General features: G+C 35.9%; 3 protein-coding genes across 4 annotated transcripts in view; 2 read left to right on the top strand and 1 right to left on the bottom strand.

The window, feature by feature from the left end:
• The window catches only part of LOC118268570 (proton-coupled amino acid transporter-like protein CG1139), a 56686-nt gene extending 51200 nt beyond the window's left edge, over nt 1-5486 (top strand). For both annotated transcript variants that reach the window (XM_035583109.2, XM_050704518.1), the window contains exons 4-8: nt 762-1034; nt 1900-2260; nt 2340-2521; nt 2613-2788; nt 2880-5486. In XM_035583109.2, coding sequence (XP_035439002.2) covers nt 762-1034; nt 1900-2260; nt 2340-2521; nt 2613-2788; nt 2880-3187 — 1300 coding nt within the window. In that variant the 3' untranslated portion in view covers nt 3188-5486. The remainder of the gene's footprint in view (nt 1-761; nt 1035-1899; nt 2261-2339; nt 2522-2612; nt 2789-2879) is intronic.
• A 387-nt stretch (nt 5487-5873) lies between these two features.
• LOC118268559 (E3 ubiquitin-protein ligase UHRF1) lies at nt 5874-21499 on the bottom strand. The gene is made up of 16 exons (XM_035583100.2): nt 21211-21499; nt 20101-20257; nt 19592-19991; nt 19268-19408; nt 18655-18857; nt 18195-18295; nt 17754-17952; nt 16199-16287; nt 15845-15929; nt 15331-15457; nt 14748-14897; nt 14116-14254; nt 13629-13806; nt 12892-13091; nt 12366-12464; nt 5874-12159 (listed from the first exon to the last, which is right to left on the bottom strand). Exons 1-16 carry the CDS (start codon nt 21358-21360, stop codon nt 12013-12015), a joined length of 2565 nt encoding a protein of 854 aa, XP_035438993.2. The 5' UTR covers nt 21361-21499; the 3' UTR covers nt 5874-12012.
• Nucleotides 21500-22300: 801 nt separating this feature from the next.
• Nucleotides 22301-24186, top strand: LOC118263075 (uncharacterized). Its single transcript, XM_035574859.2, has 7 exons — nt 22301-22453; nt 22522-22614; nt 22689-22776; nt 22850-22969; nt 23199-23314; nt 23591-23726; nt 23998-24186. Exons 1-7 carry the CDS (start codon nt 22379-22381, stop codon nt 24141-24143), a joined length of 774 nt encoding a protein of 257 aa, XP_035430752.1. The 5' UTR covers nt 22301-22378; the 3' UTR covers nt 24144-24186.
• Nucleotides 24187-24208: the final 22 nt, after the last annotated feature.

Below are 24208 nucleotides of genomic sequence, written 5' to 3'. Positions count from 1 at the left end.
ACTGACCGGCAGACATTTTTTTTTTAATATTAAAATATTTTCTTTCACGTTTAAAGTCCCTTTCCGGTCTATTTGAAATAATGCTGACTTTGACTTTGTACCAAATCTTGTATGTATATAAATAAACTGTCAATAGAGATTTCTTGTGTAGCGTCAATATTCATAAAAGTTTACACCCTAATTTGTGCCAAGTAATTTAATTTAATAACGTAAATCTGGTTTAGGAATTTGGCCTGCTACCATACCAGGAGAAGTAAAAAGAATAGATAGTTCTACCTCTTTCAATTTTTATGATACTTTGTAGGCTAATTATCTAAACATATATAGCTATATAATTTACTCTCGTTATAGGTAGAAACTTAAAATAGATCCACAATTCTGTTTATTATTACAAGGTGACCTAATTACCAATGCAAACCCTTAGCGTGTGATTTTAGATAACAATCTTTGTTTTGATTGGCATGGAGAGAACTCAATATTTGTGCTAAAATTAACGCGATTATGGTTCACTGATTAAAGTCTTATAGTCTTAACAACAAACAGAGTAATTCAAAAAGATATAAATATACCTTATGTTTACGTATAAACCTTCTCGCGCCTTGGGCAAAGCGAAAGGGAGTATCAGACTCTTACTGACTAAAAACCACTCCGTTCCTACTCCTGTTTTTCGAGCTGGAGCCCCGGTAAACCCGCTAGGTAGTCCGCAGCTCCGGATCAGACGTACAAAACCTCTAGAATAACAAGTAAATTGTCTTCCACAGGAACTTGGAAACGTTTCTTCACTTGATGAAGGGCAGTTTAGGCACGGGCATCCTGGCCATGCCTAAAGCCTTTTCCAACGCTGGTTACGTAGTCGGCTCAGTGGGAACTGTGGTCATCGGTGTCCTATGCACATACTGTATACATATCCTGATTGACTCCTGTTATGTGCTGTGTAAGAGAAGAAAAGTGCCATCGCTGTCTTACACTGCGGCCGCGGAAGCAGCGCTTCTGGAAGGACCTGATTGGTGCAAGGCCTGCGCTCCATATGCAGCGTGAGTATTATTCGTATAAGGCTTGAAACTTGTACAAATAACGCTGTATCGAGGGAGTTTCACTACACAGTTGCTGTTGCAATTTTCTTATGGTATTAGCCGGTAAACAAGCAGACGGGTCACCTGATGGTAAGCAATCGCCGTTGCTCATGGACACTCCAAACACCAGAGGCATAACAAGTGCGTTGCAGGCCTTTTGGGGTTAGGAATTTAAAGGTTTTAGGGAAATCGGGGCTTGGGAAGATTGGGAAGGGGCGTAATTAGACCTCCGGTTGCTAGTAGCGATTACTAGAAGCTATAAAAGATTTTTTACGTAATTCACAAAATGGCTTTGTTTTCGATCTGGGTGTAATATAAACCCACATGAGTTTTGTACTTATTAATAGACCCGCACGCTACAAGAAAAGTCCTAGGATAGTCCTTTAATATCATAACTGTTTTCTAACAAGACCGCTTTGCCAAATGAAGTAGTTCCTACTTGTTATTGTAAACAGCTGATGTAAGCTGTAAACACTTTAAAAAGATGACATTTCATTTAAAACAATGTTGTATGCCTATTGTGGACTTGAAGTTTGGTAATTGTGTTTGAAGTACAACACTTGAACATGGAAGAGTACCTACCTTTTATAAGTATAGGGGTGGAACATAATATAGGCGCTCAAACGATGAGCAATGCAACGTGCCGATGTAGTTTCCACGTGAATGTTTATTAAAGTAAATATATTATAAGGAAATAATACTTGACTATGGCTACGAGTAGGTACTCACCGACAAAACTAGTTAACATTAAATAACAATAAATAATGATAAGTCCTTTTGTAATGCAAAAGAAGGTCAAGTGAATAATTTTGTTTTTCTTCTCCAGGCACGTGGTGAACGCTTTCCTGCTGGTGTACCAAATAGGAACCTGCTGTGTATACGTAGTGTTTGTGTCTGAGAACATTTACTACGTACTCACGAAGTACTTTCATATAGAAATAACAGTTTTCCAAGTGATGCTGTGCGTGCTACTGCCGCTGGTACTGATCAACTGGGTTAGGGACCTGAAATATCTGGCTCCTTTCTCCGCGATCGCAAATGCGGTGACCATCGTGGGCTTCGGTATCATCCTGTACTACATCTTCAGAGAAACACCCACCCTGGCAGGCAAGGTCCCAGCAGGGAAACTGGCCAACTTCCCTCTGTTCTTCGGAACTGTGCTGTTTGCTCTCGAAGCTATTGGTGTGGTAAGCATGGATTTCAACTTCTTTCGTGAACATAATTTAATCAGTACTGGAATACTACTTAATTCTCACATTTCTACAGATTTTGCCCTTGGAGAATGAGATGAAGACGCCAAGAGACTTCGTAGGCAAGTTCGGAGTACTGAACTGCTCCATGATCAGCATCATCATCCTATACGTCGGCATGGGTTTGTTCGGCTACCTGCGGTACGGTGACCTGTCCGAAGGCAGTATCACCCTCAACTTGCCTTCTGATAAAGACATGTAAGTCCGTGACCTTGTAACAACTTTAATGACTCGCTTGATACGGCTTCCATTAGCAAAATCAATAATTTTAATCGTTTTCCTCCTACAGTCTCGCCAACGTAGTCCAGTGCCTGCTTGCCTTCGCAATCTTCATCACCCACGGACTCGCCTGCTACGTCGCGATTGATATCTTGTGGAATGAGTACATCGGCATCCGTCTACTGAACAGCAAGCACAGACTCCTGTGGGAGTACTTCATCAGGACCACCATCGTGCTTATGACTTGTAAGTATATTAATTACTAACATCTTGTGTTTTATGAGCTTTATTGAAACTTTTTATTGAAGGTAAACTAAAACACTTTTTTGTTGTGCAGTTGGAATCGCAGCGGCTGTACCGGCTCTGGAGCTGTTCATCTCACTGTTCGGAGCTCTGTGCTTATCAGCGCTCGGCTTGGCCTTCCCCGCCTTGATTCAAAGCTGCACGTACTGGTACTACGTGTCCCGTTCCGAACGCATCCGCATGATAGTCAAAAACGCAATCGTTGTGTTGTTCGGAGCTCTGGGACTCGTTGTGGGTACTTGGACTTCACTTGAGCGCATCATCGCCACTTTCGGCACCGGCGGCATTGAGGCCGCCAGCCACAACCACACCGTAGCCATCAACACAACGGTAGCACATTGAACAAGACCGGGCGGGAGCGTTGAACCACTCTCGTAGCCGTGCCATCGCAGAACCGTCCGCATTCAACAATGCAACGATTCTTCTTAGGTACATACCCTAGGATATTGTAGATGTATAAGTATTTTTTGAGGGACGTTTTCCATTGAAACGTTAACATATAGTTTATAAGAGATGTATTATGAATTGTTGACTCATATTAATTGTAAGACAGCTTTATTTTAGAGGTAGCATAGTGTGATAGGTAGACGTAGGTACAATATTTCATGCTGTTTCAATTATCTGTACGCTCTTACTATACATATATTTATCTCATAGGCAACACGCAAGTGCTTTTGTTACATTGTAATATTTTGACTATTATTTATTAGTTCCAGTGACATAATTTATTGCAATAACTAATCAAGTATTAAAAAATAAGTATTTAAATTATTATTTAGTTCAATGACATTTTCGTTTTGATAAATAAATTATTGAATATTGCCGTACGTTATGAGCTGATGGTAACCGTGCCCGACGACTCTGTGATCAGTTAGTGATATAATAAGCGTAAGTGAGTTCTTGCCGGATCTGTATCAAGCTGCTCGAAGGATTGAAGCTTAGTTTTACGACTACTTTGATCTGCTTTAACTGCTCGATAATCACATTTTCACAGTACAACATTCTAATATTTTATATCTGATATCTGTAAAGTATTTCATTTGACATTTGTAACTAAAAATAATTTGTTTTTATTTGAGAATATGTATGCATTTAGTTATTTTAATACATAGGTATGGCTAATCAGGGGCGTCTTAAGCGCATGTAGAGCCTGAATGCTCTTACTACTACCCACTAAAGAAAGATCGGGTTACCCATTTTTTTTTTTTTTTTGACGGGGGATAATAATCCAATGACTTCTCCCGCCTTGGGCGAGGCGAGAGGGAGTGTCAGACTCTTACTGACTAAAAACCACCCCGTTCCTTCTCCTGCTTTTCGAGCCGGAGCCCCGGTAAACCCGCTAGGCAGTCCGCAGCTCCGGCACAGAGCTCCGGTACCTTATACCCATGCAGTATAGATTAAGACGCCCCTGTGGATAGTTTTAATGTTATGCAACAAAGTACCGGTCTCATTGTAGTTGTCGGGTTAAAAGTAAAACAACAGTAAGCGGTTGTAATAGTAAGTCGTTAGTATTAGTAGCAAGCGTAAGTGATTATCCTAAATCAGTGAGATTGAATGTTAGTTAAAGGTGGCATTTTGCTAGAGTTAAAGTACAATCAGAATAAGGATTAATTTTATGTAAACACGCTTCTTCGATGTTCCAGTTGCGTATTGTTATATTTTAATGAAAAGTTACATACTATTACACTTCGGAGCAATGAAACGGAGCTACTAGCGTTTTTTTTTTTTCGTTTTCGTTTCTTGATTAATATTTTCTGATACAAATATCTTATTAATTGGTACCATATGTTGTATGAAAGACAATATAATTCCCTTTAAAATAAGAATATTTTGTTGTAAAACGAATAATTATTTTCAAAATTATAGAGATTTTTTAAAATGATAAAGTGGTCCCGTTCTTTTGCTCCCAAGTGTAGTTATGACCTGATTCAAAGTAATGTTGAACATCGATCAAGTTTAGTATAACTGAAAGCATTGTACTAGTAAGTCGTGATTTTTTTTTCTTTTTTGTAAACAATACATGTCGCAGCTTCACGTAACGTTTTGATACTCTTTGATAATAATTCAGTTGGATATTATGTGAAAATTGCTGTCAGCCGTGATCCTGGTTTACATCAGTAGTTTCATAAGGGCTAGTAAGGCTGTTAAGATTGCACAGAGAAATATTTCAAACCGTTAAACGTTTTCAATTAATTTGGTTGTCTTAAAGATTTTTATTTATGTTAAATCTGACTACGAATCAAAGTTTAGTTGTAAATTCTATGATCTATCCTCGCTAAATTGTTACCGATTAAACTTTTGGTTGTATGTGACCGGACTTTACGTGGACTTGAACAAATAATTAGCATTTTATCATAATAATAATTGTAAATTCTTATAGAAATATTCAATTATTGACATTGTTTCAGGCAGTATCCTATATAAATGTAGTTGTAACGTACTCGTACAAATGCCAAGCGTGTTCCGGTCATGCATATTGATACAAACTGTGATGTTGATAGGTATAAATATATTTATTAGGATGTACTCATGTAGTGTTTCGATTATTTGTTTGTTGTGCTGTGTGTTGGACACGACAGTGATAAAGTGCTCAGATGTGTAACTAGGTAAAACCCAATGTAATAAAATTATTATCGTAATATTTCTGTCTTTTTTTTCAATCTTATATCCGCCATCCATACCTGTTTTAATTTTTTTATGGCATATGGTAAACGAGCAGACGCATCACTTGATCGTAAGCAGTCGTCGCCGCCCATGGACAGAAACACCAAAGGGGTTACAAGTGCGGGTTGTTGGGGAATCGGGGATTGAAACGGGGGTATTTGGACCTCAATTAACCTCACTCACACAACGAAACAACGCAAACGTTGTTTCACGTCGGTTTTATGTGAGACCGTGTACGTGTCACTCCGGTCGAGCCGGCCTATTCGTGCCGAAACATGGCTCTCCCACACTTGAACCTTTGCGAATGTAGACTTTTAGACAGAATATCAACGAAATTATGGTGCATTAAAATTAAAACAAGATATAATTTTCAACATTGTTTTATTAAAGAAAATCAACATAATTTTAATTAAAATAGCTTACTACTAAAGAGCCGAACAATCGCAGTAATATCGAAGATAGGTACAATGCGTTACAATGGAATAGGGTACCGAATTTCAGACAATCATGAAAGCACCGCTACCATTTTGTTGATGGACAATCCACGTTGTAAGCAAAAATCAATTTAGAATGGAGCTCGATACAGTCGTTTTCTATGTGTATAAGTAATAGGATTGTTATCAATTCATATGAAAACTTTAAACAAGGATAAAGTTAATTTATCACAAAGAGGACTACCTGTATCTAACTCCAAGCTAAAAAGCTTTATTGCCGTCCCAGAGACATTTAATGATTATTAAATTTAAACCATTCCTTAGTAATTATTTTCTTCCGAAAACCAGTACTAAGGATTGGGTTAAAAACCATTGTATGACTCTGAGTGCGACTGTTAGTAACAATCAATTCACAATCATGTACAATATATGGGCCCCGACAGGAATATTTCAGTAGCAGCGCGATCGTCGCAGCGCCGTGTCTCGGTTGCTCATGAATATGAGCTAATAGAATGGCTTGAAATTAGTCGGGCTCCTCGTCACGTCGAAAAACATAATAATTAATAATTGTCACGAAAGTTATAATACTATTTTGATTACTTCACTGTTTGAAATTTCAAGTCAAGCAAGGGTCTCTCTATTTAATGTAACCCCTAATTGAAAGCTCCTCTTTAATCGTTATAAACACCTAACTACACTAGTTCGTTGTGATTCTTCAAATGTGCATCTTACAAAACATGTGTCTTTGGGGAGTGTATACAAATAGGTTCAACAATTTTGGTATTTTTGAGCCAGGGCGATATTTAAGACTTCAATTTTAAAAAAGCTTTTTGACACTATTTCCCGCATTGCTACACACAACTGCCGGCGCCCATATTCTGAACATGAATCACAATTTCTTCAATCATATCAATTCATAAATAGAAATCAATAAAGAAATAAAATAAATCCCTACATTTGCAGATGTAAAGACACAAATATTTCAGTTCAAGAATTTGATAATAAGTGAACATATTTCATCAGACTCATACAGCTTGCAATTACTCAATGAATAAATGTGCAATTTGATATCATTTTCTACCTTGCCAAGTTGGGCTTCTCAGAGAATGCATGACAAATAAAATAAAAAGTTCCCACTGAATAGTATTATAAATGTTTTATTACTTATTTCATTGGTTATATTTATGTAGCAATCCACTACCAGTTATAAACTAATAATTCATATTGAAGATGAAAGAATTATGGGGGTTGAACATTTTTTACACAATACTTCTACGGGTTAGCTGACAACAAATAAAAGTATATCCTTATGTAATACATATTTTATAGCCATTTCTCTAGCAGTTGTGTAAATTGTTTACAAGTGCACATATACTTGATATACTTAGTACATACGGACAAATAGTTTACAAATTGTTCTACTCTATAAAAATAACAATTAAGGCACAATTACGGTATAAATATATAATTTAAACGAACACAAACCCCTTTTATGAATAAAGGGTTGAATACATAGTAACATTTATTAAAATTGAAAATAATTGCACGTAATAACAGTACAAAGTTCTTGATCTTTTGACCGCCATTGATGGGCATTTATTGTCTGATGCGCTCATAGGATACTAGGCACGTAGTCAGTACGAATGCGACGGTCAAAGGGTCAATATTGCACAACAGATTGCAATATAATAATGGTGTTATGTTATATAGATCATTAATTCTATGTGGAATGTGCATTTCTACAGCAAAAACAAATATTGTGGAATGAATAATAATCTACAAATAAACGGCTATAGTACTAAGCAACCTAACGTGGATTGATTAATTTATCTTTCGGGGAACTTAAAAATCATTGTGAGCTTCTATTTATTAAAACAATTCCTTATAACAGAACTAACCAACAATTGAATTCAATAATTCCTAAAAAAGAACATTAATTAATAAAACTATTATATTTGTACTAAATAAGATCAAAAATAGACATTAAAAGTAATTAGTATAAAAACTAAATTATATAAAATTACAGTTGGAACACGACAATAAAGCATGACGAACGATATGCCAAGTTCTAGGTCAATAAGAAATAAAAAAGTTGACATTCACTCGCTTTTTTCTAAATCTAGGCAAGTTTATCCCCTAGGGAGGGACTTGAGAATATAGTAACATCAATGGTAAGAGAAGATTGGTATAAAAATGACTGGTAGACGATGTGAGAACATGAAATAACACGCTGAAATATTTGAACGACTGCATGAAGTGAATCAATCGCGTTCATTATTAACTAGACGAGTAGACAGTGTAAGCCGAAAAGTAATTCAACCGGACAGCTATAGAAAACGTACGAAGCTAATTTCGAATAATCGGATAATATTTAAGTGCGATTTATAATACAAAAAAATAGCCATGACTTTTCGCAGTCAGACCCTCTAGAGGGCAGAATATTTGGGCAAAGGACAATTACGGAGATAAATATATATCTCTATAAACTTAACTATCTACAGCCTGCTTTAAGACTTACTCTAACTTAGATGTCTAGACGTTCCTTCGCTGTCTTTTGTACATTCGAAATACCGGAAGATTTTCTTATCACCAGCCAATTTTCTAGGCATTAGATCATTATAGATAATCATAGAGTATATTCATATTCAGTAACTCCATTTTTGAGTAAAGTAAGATAGAATTTTCAATTTTGTTATTGAGCTGCGCCTGAAATCGTAGTAACCGCGTATACATGACACTTACGGTATCTAGTAACTTTTTGTGAACACTTTACTATATGATATCTCAAAATTTTTGTATTGACTGATACTAAAAGAAAAATCTTCTGTTCAAGGATTATCGCCGAAGATTTTTGGCCGGTGATTAAAAAATCAAAACATGTTTATAGGTATTATTATCTAACATATATAAAAATCAATTGCTGTTCGTTATTTTCGCTAAAACTCGAGAACGGCTGGGCCGATTTGGTCTTGAATTATTTGTGGAAGTCCAGAGAAGGTTTAAAAGACGACAAAAAGGTTTGAGGCGTTACGAAGTTTGCCGGCCCAGCTAGTGTATACTAAAACCTATAAACACGTGTTTTGGCAAACATTTCAATAGTTACATTCGGCACTGCCGAATTATTAGTGTAAAAACTAATGGATGGAAGTTTGTTTGCGTATTTTAAGTGCATAACCAATTAAAAATATTGGATTATGTACAACTCAAATGGATAATATATGTGGCTAGAAGCCGAGCTAAATCTACTACTGTTTACTTAATTCTACAAGCAAATATGAGGTAGTTATCACTTATAACCTAATAAGTATTCACTTCACCGTTTATTTTCTAATAGCTAACCTTACCTATAAAGCGCTACTTCAAGACGAGAGTTATCCACACCTATACTATACCCGCTCGCTTCAAACACTAATGCACGTTTTCACCAACCTCACCTAAATTTTGAGGAACCCCTTAAGCTAAGATAGGTGACATTTAAGCCTTTGACTGCCATCAAAAAACTGTTGAAAGCAAATCCTCCGCTCAGGATGCTTTGCTACCACAGACGTACTATGGCATGTTGCTATTTAATGACTTTTTGGTGTTCAACCATCTATAGGTGACACCTAATAGTACAAGTAAGGGGTTAGTTTAGGTGCTACGTCACACTAAGTAACTATTAATTAAGATATCGTTTAAGGGTGGTTGGTGGAAACGGCTATCATTGTAAAACAATCTTACGACCCCTATTGCGGCAAAAGAATATTATTTTATGAAATATTTGTACTCGCAATTCCTACAATATTTTACATTAGTAATCGAACTTACCTTAACTTTCCTTCAGATTTTATAAGCTTTGTTTATCTGATTATAAAACCAATTAGCGACTCTTAAACGGAAGTAAATTTAAGTATAATGGAATAAAAATAATACTACATGTGATCATTTGGCATTAGATGTTCTTTCTACTCAATTAAATCCTGTCCAACTGACTCACAAAAATCAATCTATTGGTGTATCGCTAGAAAACATTTTGGGACCAATATTGTTTATTTCAGTACATCCTTATTTTTAGTTATTTGAATATATTTTGTTTAGAATAAGTAATTGTCTATCTATTCAAGATTGGATGCGATAGAATTCGATTGTACCAACACCATGACAAAATCGTCGGACTGCGGGAAAGTTAACAACAGCTGATGCTGCATACATAGGCGTAAGTATTAACTATTAAGTTATACACACATCATGCGTGTTGCATACATAGGTATGAATTTGTTTGATAAAACTGTTGTTATAAATAAAAATTAAAACATAAATAACTGTGATATTAATAAACATTGTGTTATTATGAGACAATTATACTGAATCGACTACAAAAATCACGGTTTACTCACGTAGACCGCGCAGCCTACACAAACGCGCTAAAGGGCCGCGTCTGCGCACGCTGCTCGTGATGAAGAGTCCCTCTGTGACTCGATACTAGTAGAACTTTTCTCCATTAATTTACGTGAGTAAACCGTGACTTTTTGATAATGAATGCGATATTTCTAATAAATATTGTAAAACAATATAAAAATCATAATATTATATACATATACATTATAATTGTAAAATGTTTTAAAATTATTTAATTGTTACATAGTACATTAGATATTATGTTGAAACAATTTACATATATGCAAGATTGAACTGTTCTGGTATCCTACAACACACTATTCTAGGTTTGGATCAAACTTGGCATTGAAACTGGATTAAAGAACTATAAGAAATAAAGATTTGGTTTAAAAACGTAATAGTTTCCTTGCTAGCTACTTGACGAATACATTATACTTTTAATTTCAAGTATAACATTATCCTAAAACCAAACTAAGGCAAGTAGACAAATTCTAAACTAAGTACACATTAAAAATTACAAATCACAGGAGTTACAATTTTGAGTAATTTACGTAGAATACTTTGGAGGTAGAACTTGTGTCGAGTAATCATTATTAGTGCAGTTTTGTTGTTAAATGGACTTCAAATAATAATAACCAATTATAACAAGGTCTCGTCTAACCTGATACTTAACACTACCAACAAATATGAGAATTCCGTCTCACATTAATAATCAAAACAGATCAATTTCAGCTAGGTATATTAAAAATATTTCTTATTCTGTTAAATCTATGAAAAACTTAACTAAACAAGTCTTATAGCATTGCCATGTCCCTAATTATATAAACAAAATGTTTTGAAAACTGGCTTCAGATTGTTTGGTGATGTTTTTTTTTTTAAAGAACGTTGCCCCACATTAGGATTTTCTCCTGTGTCGTGGGTGCGTTTACAAACATACAAGTTCACATGCACATGACACCCAGACCCGAAACAACAATTTGTGGATCACACAAAGAGTTGCTCCGTGCGGGAATCGAACCCGCTACCCGTTGCGCGGCAGCCTGTTGCCCAGCCACCGCACCAACCGTGCAGTCAAATGTGTAACCGCTGTAGAGTTAACAGTCACATATAATTACAATCAAAGCTTCCATTGTTTTCATACAAACGGGTTGCTGAGCGTGATCAATGAAAAAGATTCGAAACTTGTATTAAAATCTACCTTCTCCCGTGCAGTTTCACCAGTTAATAGGCTCCTATTGGCTGAAGTGTATGTCTTATTATATGAGCCTTCTCCAAAAAAATATACTAATCCTATTGTATCCAAGTAACTACCAAATTGTATGTGCAAGTAAGAGTAACATAGATAATAAAAGTGCAGAATATGTAAGTACACTACCCGCAAATGCTATATTCCGCTTAGCAGCAAAATGTATGAGCTTACTCATTGTTTTACTAATTACATAGTTATTTACACACAATCGCATATAATTTATCAAGTTCCTTACATCATTTAGTATCGCATAGCGTTATCAGATCAACCAAATACATTGAGACAATGGGAGCAATTCAATATTGTCAATAAGGCACTTGAAATCACTTCACATTGGCAAACATCACTTGCTTCTTTCTATTTTTCAACTGTACTATTATTATAAGTTCTATTGCCTCCCAAATTTAACAAGATCTTAAATAAAAGCATGTTACCACTGTATGTTATTTCTTGCCCGCGTCGTATCCTGCCAATATACTTCGAAGAGCTGTCTTCAATTCCTCATTCGGTTCAATTTCGTATTTGATGAGGCTGTGTCGGCAACAGGGACACTGAGCACCGCTGGCTTTGAATGCTTGTCTTAAACATGACTGAAAAAAATAGTTTTATAATGTGAATCAAATGGTAACAAATGCGTATTTACATAATAGAAAAATAATAATTATGTATATTATGCAGAACTTTCTACAATCGTTTACTGGATCACATGATATTTTGATTGATGTTTTTTCAGACAGTGGTTTAACATCAAAGGTGAATATTATACAATAACAAATTAACTATAATGTCAACATACCAAACAGAAATTGTGTAGACAGGGCGTTGTCACCGGAGTGACAGCCACCTCTTGACAAATGATGCAGAGGAACATTTGCGTCACATACTCCACGAATTCCTGAAAATAAATGTTGTTATGTATTAAAATGAAATATTTTTGGTTTTTACGATATCAAATAGAATGCTGAACCATAACATAATTTTGATTAATTAAATCATGTAGTGATATGCCGAAAATGCAGCAGATCGACGCAATCGTTGTTTCAAATCGATTTTCTGTCCAGTGTGGTATCAGCACTGGCGAGCTGGCTGTTCGTGCTGAAGTTTGGCTCTCCCACATTTATTTCATTGTAATTTACTCATTAAATTTATCTGGGCACTGACAACTCACCGCTAGCTTTTCTAAAGCCAAAAATGCCGTGTGCCAACAAAGTGTGCCATTACTGGGTGGGGTCGCTTTGCAGCATTATTCTTAGCTTTTCATAAAAGGCAAACTTAAAAAATTAAGGACTAAATTAAGAACAATACAAAGTTAATACACAGACCTTCTTCCCCCTCGCCTCGCATACAACGAGACACTCGCTCCAAAGCTTCTCGTTCAACGTATCCGCCTTGATAGCCGCCATCTCCTCCTCGCTCAATTTGCTCTCGGTATCTTTCTTACGAGGTGACTTTCGATTAGGGCTCTTAAGGAATATACTCGCTATATTCGTCTTTGGACTCTTTGTAGCTTTGGTTTTTATTACTGTAAAGAAAAGTAAAAAGATAGAAGTACGAGCAACTAACAATAATATTATTCTTTGAAATTGGTTACGCAACGCGACGTCACCGCACCGCGCACGCTAATTATGAATATGAGACCCGGTGTGACTTGAAACTAGTAGAGTGTCTCCACATAGAGTGTGTACACGTGAGTAAGGTGTATATTTGAATTAAATTACTTAGACGGCACGTAATGCCGCTATACAATGTACACCCACTTTATCACCATTTGTGTTATAAACCCCATGTAATAATGGGTGAGCCTATTGCCATATACTGGGCAAAATTCCAGACTCCGCCCAACTACTGAGGAATTTCGAAAAACCGAATAATTTCCAGTAATTCTTTGCCCGACCCGAGAATCGAACTCGAGAACCCCTTGTCTAGCAGTCGCACTTGCGACCAGTCGACTAACGAGGCATCATCTTTCTACTTTACCAGTACACACAGAGTACAACCTCTCCCCAATTTACCTCTATACTCATTTATCACACAGTACAAGTACCAATCAATTACTCACCTTTAGAAGTTTTGCGTTTCTTCACAGGTGGAGAGGCATCACTCTCTGACTCTGTTGTCTGGTTGCTTTCTCTAAGTGCTCGCTTTTTACTGCCCTTCTTGGCACCTTTACCTCCTTTACTATTCTTTTCCTTTAGGGCTTTCTTCTCTGCTTCTGCTTCTAAATACCCATCAGGATACTGTCGGAAGATATTGTAATTATGAGAAATGTTGTTGAAAACAATTCTCTTAATATGTATGAAGAATATAAAAATATGAACAAATTAGTTTTATGTTAAGAAGTAGAAGTAAGAAAAAATGGTCTTATTCCAACTACAATAAAATACTTCATTTTTGTTTAAATAAAATGTCCCCCACCGATTTTCTCCTGTGTCGGACCACAAAAGGGTTTTTCCGTGCGGGAATGATGTGTTGCACGGCAGCCAGTTACCTAACAACCGCGCCAACCGTGCAGTCAAACTTCAGTAATAAATATTGAAACTACTCACTATAATTGGATACTCCTTTGCGCCAGGTTCCCAAGGCGCGGGATTTGGATCGTCTCGTCTTAGGAGATACTTCCAAACAATAAATCCCGATAGTCCCTTCTCCGGGTAGTACTTCACTACCTTGTATATGCCGTCGTATCTAGAAACAGACACTTTCAGTTAGAAATAAACCTTCTATCCGTTAAATGTCTAAATATATCCTATGTCTGTTTAATACTGGATTATGACTGTTTACTGCTGGATATGTTACATTAATTATGTTATCGTGTATACTGTGACACCTTGACATGTTGTGCATTTACGGCGCATTCCAATAAACTACGGATCGTTAAATTTGCTTACGAGCCGTAGAATTTTGACATAAGCTCCATACAAAATGTGGTTAAAAGTATTCTTAAATATGTGTTGATTTGTAAGAATAAATGTAATAAAGTAGTAAAGTTCGTAGCAATTGAAGTTCAATTGTCTCTGACGCCATGGGAAACAGGCGTTAGGTTACCATATGTATAAATTTATCAACTGGTTGTTTAAACCCACTACATAAAAGATACCTATTACTTAAATCAAGATAATAAATTATTCAAATGAACTGCAAAAACATAACAAAATAAATTATCTAATGACGTATTAACCTGATGCCTTCCTTAGGTGCGTACTTGGGGAAATGTTTCAACATTTTGTAGGAGCGTACTACACGGACCGGCTTGCCGTTGCGCCAGTTGTCGCCCGCGTCACCGCCTTCCTCGCTTATACTGTTCACTGCGCAGTTACGGGCTAACGCTCTGAAAAATGAACTTAGTTTTAGAACCTAACGTAATTCGAATCTTAAAAAACTAGAACCAGCCACAATTTAAGTGTTGGAGAGCCATGCTTCGGCACGAATGTGCCGGCTCGACCAGAGTGAAACCACAGCCTCAAAGAAAACCGACGTGAAACAACACTTGCGTTGTTTAAGTGATGTTACCGGAGGCCCAATTACCCCTCTTCCCAACCTTTCCAATCCCCGATTCCCCAACAACCCCTAAATTTCTAACCCCTAAAATGCCGACAAGGCACTTGTTACACCTCTGGTATTTCGGGTGTCCATGGGCGACGGCGATGGCTTACCATCAGGTGATCCGTCTGCTCGTTTACTGGCTCATACCATAAGTTCCAAAAACCAATTTGATGCTATGCTATGCTATATAAGTTTATTTAAACTTTGCAACAACTTACTTGTTTTCTCTGGTGAGAGTTTGGTCACACGATTGTTCTGCAGTTCGTTTGTTCCCGGAGAGATCTCGTCCGCCACTGCCTGTATACGTGAACTCGTTGCCATGATCCACATCGTCTTCGTAACCACCTGAAGAAATATAATAATAATTGGTGAAGATATAAATAAGAGCCAGTTTGTCCAATTAGACTAGCACACACGGGAGATGTAATAAAATGTGAGCGTAAACAGGTATGTTCTCCGTTGTCTGAGTTTCTCAATTCAATGATACGCCACTCGGACACGACCAGACGTTGGGAGAGATCAGTGTTACACACTTTAGTTACAAAGTTATTATTTACTACCACGGGGTTTCACCCGCTCTGTTCGGCACAGATTGTTCTATTGGAACCAGTTGTCCCTGATATTAGCACGTTGAAACAAAAAACAAACTCTTTATCTTTATATATTAGTAAAAATATAGATATAGGTAACTACTGGTCCGCCCTAATTATTCATAATGGTTAAACTTCTTACCTGATAATACAATGCTGTACGCGCCTTCTACGTCACGACCGTGGATCCCCGACACAGGCGGCCGATGGACACCGGTTTCTGAGAGCTGTAACCAAAAGACATGCATCTTATATAAACAACACAATGTGATCTAATAAGTATAACGATACAATAACTTCTAATCGTTTACAACCCGACACGATGTAGTATGTTTATATTGTGTTGAATTGAGTGAACTAAAATTACGTGATTGGCACTGATATTTTCAGCTATACTTATTATATTTTTTTGGTGATATTCCATGTGTAAAACCAAGACATGAACTTAGAATCCAATTTTTATTCTTTTAGATTGTTAAATATTTTATAAATTTACCTGTATCCTAAATCTCCAGCACATGCCTACTTCGATGCCGGGGATCGGACCGAAGTGATTGGGCGGCATTGCGCAGGTTTTCGTTTTACCTGAAAATAAAATGTATTTGTTTCCGTATTTTTGGTTTTCATAAATAAAACAAATCAATGAAATGAAATTCAATAAAAATCAAATCAAATCGATTGAAATACTACAAAAAATTAAGTAGGCACGAGCCAACTAGCATATAAGATTTCAGTGTGTAGATAGCATTATCTATGAAAAACAGCAAATGCCAATTAAATCACATTGTCGCTTCGGCACCCCACTCAAATATTTATAACTCGCTAGTCACGGCTTCCTTTGATCATAACTCGATGTTTTTTAGCTAAGCATTCCTAAGCTATAGCATACTATATAGAATGCTATAGCATTCTTCGATAAATGGACTATCCTCGACAATGGACAGACAAATAATTATTCAATTCGAACCTGTTGTTCAGGACTTTAGCACATTCATATTTCATCAATAAGCAAACTATTCAGCTTTATACGTTAGTACAGATTAACGATACCATAGCCTTTGGTCATATGGTCGCAAATTGGATAGCCGAGCACATACGAGGACTCGGTTTCCGTCCATGAGTCGACGGGCACCGTTTAAGAAATGTATCATCTTTGGTTATAATAGGAAGGAGTTTGGTATCACGCTCAATGTTTAGCATTAGGTTTGCCCCTACAATAAAGACTAATAACATAACTTGGCAAAAATAAAGGGATTCTTTTTTTTTTTTTATTCGATAAAAACTAATGCTTGACTACAATCCCACCTGATGGTAAGTAGTGATGTAATCATTGATGGTGAGGTGCACTAGTTTCTTAGATTCGCAGTGAAACTCTATTTTGAGTACACATGTACATGATAACCAGTAAACAGTCGCACATTCGCTAGCAATGCAAAGAAACCGCAATCGCACACTATTTAATTGCTAATGCAGCACATATTTCGCCTTTTATTTCACACGGGCAGTTATTTAGCTCACTGCTGTAGTAAACACATTTGCAAAAGTACAGCCAATTATTGCCATTGCAATTTAACAAAGAGCAGTTATTTTGCAACAAATCTATTTAGTAAATACGCAATATTTACTAATTTACGTGTAGACGCAAGTCAGTGATAATTTTTTATAATGAGAAATTGTTTTTGCAATTCATAAGCAGTCACCTACATAAGTAATATTAGTCAGGTCATCAATAATCGCTATACAGACATGATTCAAACAAATAAAATTATGTTTAATATATTAAGTTATAAAGAGAGATTATTTCATTGAACAAGAGGTTGTAAATTTATCCCTAGGTATAGCAAAACTTTGGTATCTTCGATTTTTTTCGATTCGATACTATCTCTGTCTGGATTGTAAGATAGTATCCCGGGCTTCAGGTTGTACCTGAAGCCTATATGGTGACACGCACTCATAACATAAGTCTTAAAAAAATTAAGGTTACAAATAAATTGGTTAAATTATTATAAGGCATGCATGCCGTTATGATAATAAGTAAATATTTTACTCACCAACACAAGCCATTCCTCGGCCCCAGTCGCGATTAGTTTTGGTCGTCTTCTTCGTCTGCTTAGCGGCTCCAGGCGCTATGACGTCATTGGGATCCCTCTTGCAAGACGGACAGTACCAGTCCTCTTCGGGTAGCTCCATGAGGGGCGGGTCCAGGCATATCATGTGATAACCATGATTACATTCGTCACATAGCACTATCTGAAAATATATAATTAAAATAAAATATCTAGTTTAGATCTAGAATTTTTATAAATTAGAATGTCTTCGAATCTTTTGAAGACTATGTGGCAAGACTCAACATCATCTTCAACCTCTGGAGGCTTATTAAATGAATTATATTTTAGAGTTAACTCTCGTAACCGTAAACTATTTGAGTTACATAGTCAAACAGTAATTAATGTAAGAAGTGAAATGTTTTATTAGAACAGGAATCAACTTACTCTATCTGGGAACTCCTTCCCTGAGCAAAGATAACAGCCGCAGTCTTTGCACAAAACGTCTTCATCATCACGACACGTCAGGCAATTCAATGGTGTAGATCCTGAAAGGACATATTTTAGATTATTGAAAAACTAGAAAAGGAAGGGTTTCCCATGTAGGTACTTTAGGAGATATTTGAGATTATTGATATTTGTATCAAGTTTGAAGCCAAACAAAGACTTTTTTCAATTGTAATTATGTAATCCAAAAGTAGTTTACATTAATAAATTACATCTACTTCCGCGAGGTTTCACCCCTATGCTCGGCCCTATGCTAATAGTAGCGTGATGTTTTAACAGACTATCCAACACAGAGTAATTTTTTTTCAAATTGGAACTGTAATTTCCGAGGCTAGCGTATTTAAACCAACAAACTAAATAATAGTATAAGGTAACATTTAACTTAAGCACTGCAACTTACTTTTCTCTGGAGCTGTAACCATAATTTTCTTGTACTCCTCTGTTCTCTTAGCTAGTGGCACTACCTCTTCAATAGCTAATATCTTGTCAAACACTCTCACTTTAGTATCATTCTGTGGTACAGCATCAGGGCCCAAGTAAAGAGTCCCTATCAACTCATAAATTGCTCTAAACTTCTTTATTTCTGCTATTTTAAAATCATACCTGTAAAAAAAAAGTTAGTTTAGTCAAACACTTTTATTTATTTAGGTATAACAATTTAAAGATAAGATTTTTTATTTATTTCGCCCCACACTAGGATTTCCTCCTGTGTCAGAGATTTGTTTACAAACATACACATGATACTAAGATTGGAAACCACAATTTGTGGATCATAACAAAGAAATGCTATGTACAGGAATTTAACCTGCTCCACATTGCATAGCAGCCAGTGTCTCAGCCACTGTGTCAACAGGGTAGTCTAAGTGGTGGTTAGAACAGAAAATAAACACTGCTTATATTATTTGGTATCTGTATTTCTAAACTCTTATTATAGAGTACCAAATTATGAATATTATTCAAACTGAATGACTGAATATCCACAGTATGAATAGTTTATTTTCCCATTTACTTACCAATGTCCTTTCTCATGTGGGTCATCAGTGTTGTAGTTCAACATCACTATCTGATCCACCTTCAGATCTTTAGGGTCCACCTCATTTCTTGCTCTAGGTCTTATTTCTTTTAGCTTACAATATAAGTTTGAATCATCTTCACTGTAAAAAACAATAAATGTTGTCATTGCAAAATGGTTCTTATTGTAAATAGTTTTGTTTAGATTTCATTTACATCAAATACTCATTAAATTTCTAATGATTGAAGATACCTAAGTTAAATGGAATGGTGGAGTTTGCATACCCAATATGCTTTAAAAATGTAAAAAAACATTAACTACTCACTCAGATTCCAGTTGCACTTTATAAAGCAGTTTTGCATCAACATCTCTGTCGTCTTTGCTCTCTAAACTTTTATTCAATTCATTTTGTTTTTTCCACGCAATTTTGGGGGTTCTACTGAAATATTTAGCTATGCCTTTACTTTTAGCCTTTGGTAAACTGTCCCCATTGGTTGATGCACTTGGCGGTTTATTCTCAACATCATTTTCTGTGTCAAAACTCTGGTCACTGTTCTCAGAATGTCCTAAGACACTTGTGTCATTGCTCGATAAGTTAGCATCTGGTGTGTGGGGAATGTCAGGATCATACACTATTCTAATAATTTTCCCTTCGAACCAGGCCCCAGACTCACGGTCCTTCACATCTATTAGGTCACCGACTTCATATAATGTGCTTACTGCATCTGATGAAATGAAAAAAATATTATTTATTATAATTTGATATCATTTCCTTGTGCCATATATACCAAGTAAAACATTTTATACGAACTTCATTAGTAACGAGTTACTAACCTTTGTACTCAACCATGTCTCCATCGGAAACTTTGGTCTTGTCAGTCTTAGTGTCAGTCTTGTTCTTAGGGCTTTCCTCAGGCTGTGCCCGCACCATGAGTTGAATAACATCATTAAGCTTGATGTTATAGTCGTGGAATGTGTAGCCATTTTCCAGCTGGAATCAAGATTATTAACTTTTGTTATTAGCTGACAAACCAGCACAAATAAAAGTTAATTATTGAAGGTGAAATTGGCATGGTCCTTGCAGGGTGTAGAGAAGAACTTTGTCTGTATTGATGTAGAAAATAGGTACTTTGTGTTACAAAATTACAATTAATGACTTTTTCTATAGTTTTTGTCAGATGTTTTTCCTGTACATAGAGTCTGGCGGTTAGAAGGTTAATAAGGCTAGGGTACTATCAGAATCTAGTTTGAACTCTTTCAAATCAGTTCAAAGTCCATTTAGAATTCTTCTTTTATTTTATTTCATGAACTGAATTCCCAAACAGGACAAGGTTCCCAATTCGGCCTGTATGTTTTTTACAATATAAAACATAGTTACCTAATAGGGTTAATCTTTTTTAGAACACAAATTGCAAAAGTAACATGATGATGAATGATGGACCATTGAATTGTTCAACAACCATAAATGGTACACAGTAAATTGATTGACAGATCACACAGTGAACATCTGTAGCAGTCGAAATGGCACAGGAAGCCGTAAATCCTATCCAATTTAAACCTTTCAGAGAGTGTACATCAATGGACATTGTTTGATTGAGTGAATGCAGCGTGTGGCTATAACTGTGTAAATAAAACTCATGCCTTAATTTAGAAGTCAGATGAATAGTTGATTTATAATTAGTGACATGATCATTCAAAATCAAAATTTCAGTTCAAACGGAAATGGCACAAGTTTTGAATATATCCGCTATGTACGTTATGTTTTCATACAGATATCAGTGATATAGCCATAAAAATGGCGCCATTTTTAACGGTCGCAATGTGCTGTGACGTCACATTTAAGTAACTCACGTGAATAAAAACGAAATCTGCGAGATAGAACTGTAGGTTCAATAGAGTAGAAACTATGTTAGTGACTGAAGGTATGAATTAAATATTACTTACCAGCTTACCGCCATAAAATAATCTTTGTAATTTCGGTGGAACATCAAACTTTTCTTTCACAATCCGCCGGAACTGATCTATCTTTGTTAACTTAGATTCTACAACCACAACGGTATCTGGTTTACCAAATATACGTATTCTCACGTGCATTTTGATTAAATTATTTATAACATTATCTCCAAGACGAAAACAAACTTTAATTTATAATTTTATTCTACCGACTGTTCGTGCCGTAACAATAAAATTTGAGTGATAGAAGTTGACGCTTGACACGACCGACAGAATGGCGCGAAAACTGCGCTGTCAAATGTCAATGTCAGTTTTAACTAGAGGTAACTAGAGCTAACTGGTAATACTAGAGTGAACTAATTTAGTCGATTTTTTACGTTTATTATCTATAATATGAAAATAAGTCGAGTTTTCCCTTCTGACGCTATAGCTCCAGAACTTACCAACCGATTTCCACGGTTTTGCATTCGTTGGAAAAGTCTCGGGCTCCGTGAGGTTTATAGCATAGAGGGAAAAATTTAATAGAAAAGCAGGAAAACACAGAATACCGGGCGAAACGGAGTTCGCCGGGTTTGCTAATTTATTACATAATTTACGTTAATATTATGTTTTTATTTTAAGATCCTTTTGTAGTAAAATTACTCACGCTGTGATTTTGAGGAAACTGTTCTAAAACTACATAAATACAAAACAATCATAATTTCATAGTTTCTTGTCACGTCCTCTATCCCCGAAAGGGTGGCTCTGCCTACCATTATGGCAGGTAATACCAGTGTAAAATGTACACCCACTTTATGTTCATGGCAGGTAATACCAGTGTAAAATGTACACCCACTTTATGTTATAAGTCCCATGTAATAGGTGATATACCGGGCACATTTCCAGACTCCGTGCTACTACTGAGAAAATTAATACCGAAATATGAGACCCCTTGCTCGGCAGTCGCAGTTGCAACCATTTGGCCTACGAGGCAGAAAAAAATTATTTATACAATGATAAATTGGCAATTAGAAGTAATAGTTATTATTTCTTATCGAAGTAACATAACGATGTGCATTGTTAAAATTCAGGTACCAACGAATCATTAAACTTTCTAGTTTCTCGTTTATCTACATCACTGTACTATTTTTTCAGTATTGTGGAGGGAAAGCTTTGAAAAATGACAGCTATTCCGCTGTTTTTATTAATTTTATTATTTTGTTTAAAAGATGCAAACTCTAAACTGGCATCCTTGGTAATTTATTTCACCTTAGAAATAGTTACATATTTCTTTCTGTTTTAACCACGTCAATTTATTTTCAGCACCCCGTTTTGGTGGCCAGGTCTTCGCTAGATTGGATGCCAAGCAGAATTAATTCTCTTTATTCCGATGTCGGAGCTTGGAGTGGAAAATTCGTATGTTACAACTAAATTTTAAATAATTTAATTTTAAGAAGAAAGTATACTCAGCCCTATATTTTTTTTTTCAGAGACCAGTGATGGATGAAATTGAATCGGATGAAGCATTAAGATTTTATCAATTTCTTAATTACTTAGACGGGTCCAGTTTTGGAACAGGTATTTGCATACCTATAAGTAAAATAGTTTATAAAAAATAATATTTGTTCCTTTTTTATTTATCAATTTTTAGGCCCCATTGATGAATTCGTAGAGGCAATGGGGAGACTAGCCAATTATATGAAACAACAAAACAGCAGAGAAACACAGGCACGTGGTATGCGAGAACTTGAAGCAATTAATGGCGAAAAAGGTAAATAATGAGTTTATTTACCAATCCATAGCTACCGTCCACCGACTAATGATCCTGCTAGGCCAAGTGCTGAATAGATTCTTTATCATAATATCAGCCATAAGACGTCCACTGCTGAACATAGACGTCCTCCAATGACTTGAAAAGTTAACAAAAAAGTTGAACAACTTGAAATTGGTATCAAGCGATTTTATTATTTTAATAATTTTTCGATTTTTGTCTACTACAGGAAACAGTATCAAAACAGTTTTGGAAATCAGTACTTTAATAATGAGGAAAAAACGAAAGTTCTTTTGTACTGGCGAAGTTAAGGAGCCAATCGTTAACAATAAAATTATTTGTAAGGTAGAGTACTTAATCTACATTTTATATATTCATACATTAACATACAAAGCTGACGATTTAGATCGGTGTTTTGTTTGAATGCACTAATTTCCGGATACGAATAATAATAAAAGATCCGCATTAAATAAGTATTTTGGGTAGTCCATTTATGGAACATAACACCACTTTGATGAAAAGGAGCGAGCAGCAGGTGAATCCGCGCGAGAGTAGCTAGTCATATAGAATAATTGTAAAATACTTACACATACTAAAGTAAACAAATTTGCTTTTTAATAGGACAGAATACTATTACCCATCGCAGGTGATTCTTGTAGAGATGCTATTATGTATTGGCACCCAGATTTAACAGAAGAACATTTCTGTGTCGGTGCACTAGAAGCTAAAAGCTCCGTGCATATTATGGACGTTGAAGGTAATTTTTGTATATAGGGAGACTGGTAATTAGTGAACGACATTTAAACACGTGATTGTGTTCATGATTACAAACAACTTTCCTAAAGATACTTTTTTGTATACTCATTAGTTTTATTTTTATCACAATCCTTGGTAAAGTTGTTTGTAATCATGAGAACAATCACGTGTTTAAATATCCCTCACTTATTACCAATCACCCTATTAATGTTAGTGTTACGACTACAATTGTAAACTTAATGTGAAAACTGTAATATTCCTTGCGTTCTCAGGTGAAATGTTCTGCAAAGGAGATGATTATTCAAAGCGAGAGTTTCTCTTAGCTTGTGATTTCTATGAAGACCAGGAGGCTCCAGTGGCTGATTTACTTCAATACTATCCAGACCCTGATCCAGAAATCACGCCTAAAATGTTCTAATAATATTTTTCAAAATTAAAATAATTTTGAAAACTAACATCTACACATTCGTTTAATTTTGGTAA

The sequence above is a fragment of the Spodoptera frugiperda genome, chromosome 25, assembly GCF_023101765.2.
Source record: "Spodoptera frugiperda isolate SF20-4 chromosome 25, AGI-APGP_CSIRO_Sfru_2.0, whole genome shotgun sequence".
In the NCBI taxonomy this organism is placed as follows: domain Eukaryota; kingdom Metazoa; phylum Arthropoda; class Insecta; order Lepidoptera; family Noctuidae; genus Spodoptera; species Spodoptera frugiperda.
Note: the sequence above shows the minus strand (reverse complement) of the source record. Positions and strands in the feature narration are given on the sequence as shown.

Coding starts and splice junctions, on each gene's coding strand:
- LOC118268559 (XM_035583100.2), bottom strand. CDS start 21,360: ATGCACGTGAGAATACGTATATTTGGTAAACCAGATACCGTTGTGGTT. Junction 19,409..19,591: donor AAAGTGCAACTGGAATCTGA/GTGAGTAGTTAA, acceptor TGTTTTTTACAG/TGAAGATGATTCAAACTTAT. Junction 14,898..15,330: donor ACTCTCACCAGAGAAAACAA/GTAAGTTGTTGC, acceptor TTCATTTTTCAG/AGCGTTAGCCCGTAACTGCG.
- LOC118263075 (XM_035574859.2), top strand. CDS start 22,379: ATGACAGCTATTCCGCTGTTTTTATTAATTTTATTATTTTGTTTAAAA. Junction 22,615..22,688: donor GAGCTTGGAGTGGAAAATTC/GTATGTTACAAC, acceptor TTTTTTTTTCAG/AGACCAGTGATGGATGAAAT. Junction 22,970..23,198: donor AGCAATTAATGGCGAAAAAG/GTAAATAATGAG, acceptor TGTCTACTACAG/GAAACAGTATCAAAACAGTT.